The 3,743-nt window shown below is 34.5% G+C and overlaps 1 protein-coding gene across 1 annotated transcript; it reads left to right on the top strand.

Moving 5' to 3' along the window:
• The first annotated feature begins 1,778 nt into the window (after positions 1-1,778).
• Positions 1,779-2,975, top strand: LOC107638063 (uncharacterized). The gene has a single exon (XM_016341247.3). It carries the CDS (start codon positions 1,942-1,944, stop codon positions 2,458-2,460), a length of 519 nt encoding a protein of 172 aa, XP_016196733.1. The 5' UTR covers positions 1,779-1,941; the 3' UTR covers positions 2,461-2,975.
• Positions 2,976-3,743: the final 768 nt, after the last annotated feature.

The raw sequence follows: 3,743 nt of genomic DNA, 5'->3' as shown, positions 1-3,743 counted from the left end.
GGGGCAAACGTGGGGTACGATTCAATATTTGGGGTTTTAATTTGGTAACTATAAATTTGGGGGTCCAAATTGAAGCCTATAAAAAATTTCAGGGGGCAAAATGAGTTTTAACTCGTTATTTTTCCATTGAACACATACGAAATGTTGCACAATTTTACACATTGTTTAAATCGGGAGAATTTGAAGAAAAAAATGAAAAAAATAGATGAAAAATGAATTTTTGTTGTTTGAATGATAAAAGAAAATAAAATGAAAAAAAATAGTATGGAGCTCACTAAAATATTTTTACCCTAACAATGAGATGCAAGGGGAGAGAAATATAATAAATATTAATAAAATTATATATTTGTCTCTTATTATTAATAAATTATAATTTACATATAAATATATAATATAAATAAAGGTATTAATATAATTTTATACTATTATGATTTTTTTCCATCTTTCTTTCTATTTAAACAAAAAAAAAATTACTCTATTTTCTTTTCATTTATTTTCTCTTCATCTAAATAATACATAAATAACTTCACTTTTTTCTTCTATTTTTTTATTTTTTTTCTTATTTTCTTTTCTTCTATTTTCTTTATTAAGCATATTTATAATATTAAAAAACACTCCAAATAATAATATTATACAAAAATACTACTTACTTTTCTATATAAAAAAAATAATTTCTGCCAAAAATATATTAGTTAAATAATTTTTAGTATGGCAAATTATTGGATTTTTTATTTAAATAAATAAATTAATTATAATAATTATCAAAATAAATAATTTAAAAAATATTTACTGAAATAAATATTCCTTTCTTATCTCGTTTGCACTTTAAATAAGATAATTTTGCATGTATTACAGTGTAAACGAAATAAGACAGGTGGATGCGAAACGTGTATATCTCATCTACGGTGTAAACGAAATAAAATCTGTTTCGCGTCCACCTGTCTTATCTTGTTTACAGTATAAACGAGATACATGCAAAATTATCTCGTTTACACGGTAAACGAGATAAGAAATGAATATTTATTTCGATAAATATTTTTTAAATGGAAAAGTATGAGGAACCAATAGAATATTTTTACAATGTGTACAATGGAGATTTATGGAGTATTAGAGATATAACCATTAGTGTTACCTTTTTCCATCAGCTGAAATTTTTGGAATGATGTTTATTATCCCTAGTATTCGGATGGTTATTCTAGATAGTACGAAGGATGTTCATTTTATAACTTAATAGTCCATTGTACACATTGTATAAATAGTCAATTGTCTCCCTAACGGGATCATTTTTAAATTATTTATTTTGATAATTATTATAATTAATTTATTTATTTAAATAAAAAATCTCAAATTATTTGCATTATTACTAGGCAACTTCACCAAGGGCCCACAAATAATTGACAAATGACGACAACTAACGAGACGGCGTTACCTCGGATAAGATCATATCACCTTCCGAACCAGAAAAAGGCTAATGACCGCCGCGATTCGGGTAGAAAAATCATAGGCTCCCGAAGCAAGAGTTAACAGTAAACGTTACGACAATCATGGTTTGGGAGGGACCCACGTCATCCCCCCAAAAATACCTAGTCTGGTGAGCCAACACCTGTCCATTTCCCTTAATACTGAGTCATTCAGTCAGAAGAGGCAGCGTGGCTGGCTGGCTCTAACAGACTTTCTCTCTCATCCCAGAGGTCGGTGAAAACCCAACCCCACCACCCTGGACCCACCTTTGTCTCCTTCCCTCTTCCTCTATATATCATTCTCTCCCCTTCTCTCTTTTCTCAATTCATATTCTCCTTCGCCATAACAAAGCCATTCTGTTCTCTATTTTTTCTTCTTTTAATGTTAACCAACCTTCTACTTCTAAAGAATTAACAAGAGCTAAATTCAAGAGATCGTATATACCTTTCCCTTTTAGATTCTAATTTTTGTGTTATTAACATGGCAACGGAGATTTTGCGGCCTCAGGATTGTTTAATTGAACGGATCAGGGTTCCTCCGGCGTCGTTTTCGCGGCGGAGAAATTACCCCAACAACTACAGTAACTATCATAATAGTAATAATTTTAGCAATCAGCATGCGGCGGCATCAAGATCCAGCTCCCGGAAGCCCGTTACCCGACCCGATCAGAGGAAACGGGCTGTAGTTGCCAGTTCACCCCCTCTAGTTGCAGAGGCCGCCGCGCTGCCATTAAGGAGACCTAGCAGCGCTGACGATTCTAGGTTGTCCAGGAGTAGCGGTTTGGCGGTCGATAAGGTGACGATTCTCCGGAGGGGGCAGTCGCTGGATTCGACGACGGCGCCCGCCGTGAATAGCGACATGTATGCTGGATCAGCGTTCGCGGTGTCTCCGTCGCCTAGCGCGCTCCCTCTTCCTTCTTTTCAGACGAAGAAGCAGCCCTCTCCGGCGGTGGATGACTCCGCAACCAGAGATCTGAGGCGTCTGCTCCGGCTCGAGTAAGATTCGGGTCGGGTTGTCTGGGTTCGGGTCTAGTTGGTTCTTGACCCTTATTTCCCTCTTCACCAACATCTAGAATCTTCTTCTCCTTTCTCTTCATTTCTCCGTTACCGTCACTACCGTTACGGGTAGGTCCTTACCAGTTTGAATTCCCGTCTCGACCGTGATTTTTTTAAACGGAAGGATGGGTCTGAAATTGGGGGCGGAATACGTTTGAAGAAGTTTGGATTTAGTGTAAGAGCCGTGTGACACGTTTGTTTGCTGATGGCTTAAATAAGAATTAGGTTCTAATTTCAGTTTAGAATTGGTGGAAAAAAATTTGAAAAAAAAAAAAATGAAGGAAGGAAGAACCGAAGAAGCTATACAAGTTGAGGGAGTAACTAAGGGGGTTGTTCTTGTAAAAATCCGGAAAGTGTTGTGGTTTGGTGGATGTTGGATGTGAAAGTGAATGGTTTTCTAGCTCATTGTACCCTTTTTGTAAAGTATAAATGTTAAAACTTTAGGGAGGTTTGAGCAAATATCTTCTGAATTTTCTTCAACTTTTATCACGCGTCATCTACATCTAGATAGACTTTCATACGATTTCTCCGTTACACTATTGGACTAATGCTTCAATCAATTGATATCTTTGGAAAAGAAATTTTGTTTGAAGACTTGAAGTCTAGAAATTGACTATAATTACTTTTAATTTGGAAGAATTATATAATTTTAATGTTATTAATTTATCTGACTAATAATTGTCTGGGATCGAAATTAACTGGAAGCTTAAAAAAATAGTAGAAATGTAGGATTGTTCAATTGGTGTGTAATATTTCTTGGTAATATTGAACTACTGGTCAATCAGAAATATTAAATTAGATTTTTTTTCCAGAAGTTATTTATTTTAAAAAAACAAACCGCATACAAAAATAATCTCTAGGTACTTAAGAAAAAAAACACTCCATAAAAATTGAAGATGCTGCCATGAGAGAACTTTATAGAGGAACAGAACAGGGAGAGGAGAGGAGGCACAAGTTTGCTGGCTGTGCTGCTTCCTTCCCATTTCTGTTTCTGCTCCAGCTGAGTGGGTATGGAAATGGATTCTTTCTATTTTTTTGTGTATGAAAATGAATCTTTTCTATTTTTTTTAACACTTGAGAATAAAGTGTGATCTTTCATTTTTAATTTTATAAGTGGGATCAAAAATAAATAGAAAATGAAGGATGAAATTAAACACTAGACATCATCTAGTTTTTTTTTTTTTCACGATCCAGGTGTGCACTGTGCACTCGTTTTTTTTTTTCTGG

Source organism: Arachis ipaensis, chromosome B1, assembly GCF_059453495.1.
Source record: "Arachis ipaensis isolate K30076 ecotype BB chromosome B1, ASM5945349v1, whole genome shotgun sequence".
NCBI lineage: Eukaryota > Viridiplantae > Streptophyta > Magnoliopsida > Fabales > Fabaceae > Arachis > Arachis ipaensis.
Note: the sequence above shows the minus strand (reverse complement) of the source record. Positions and strands in the feature narration are given on the sequence as shown.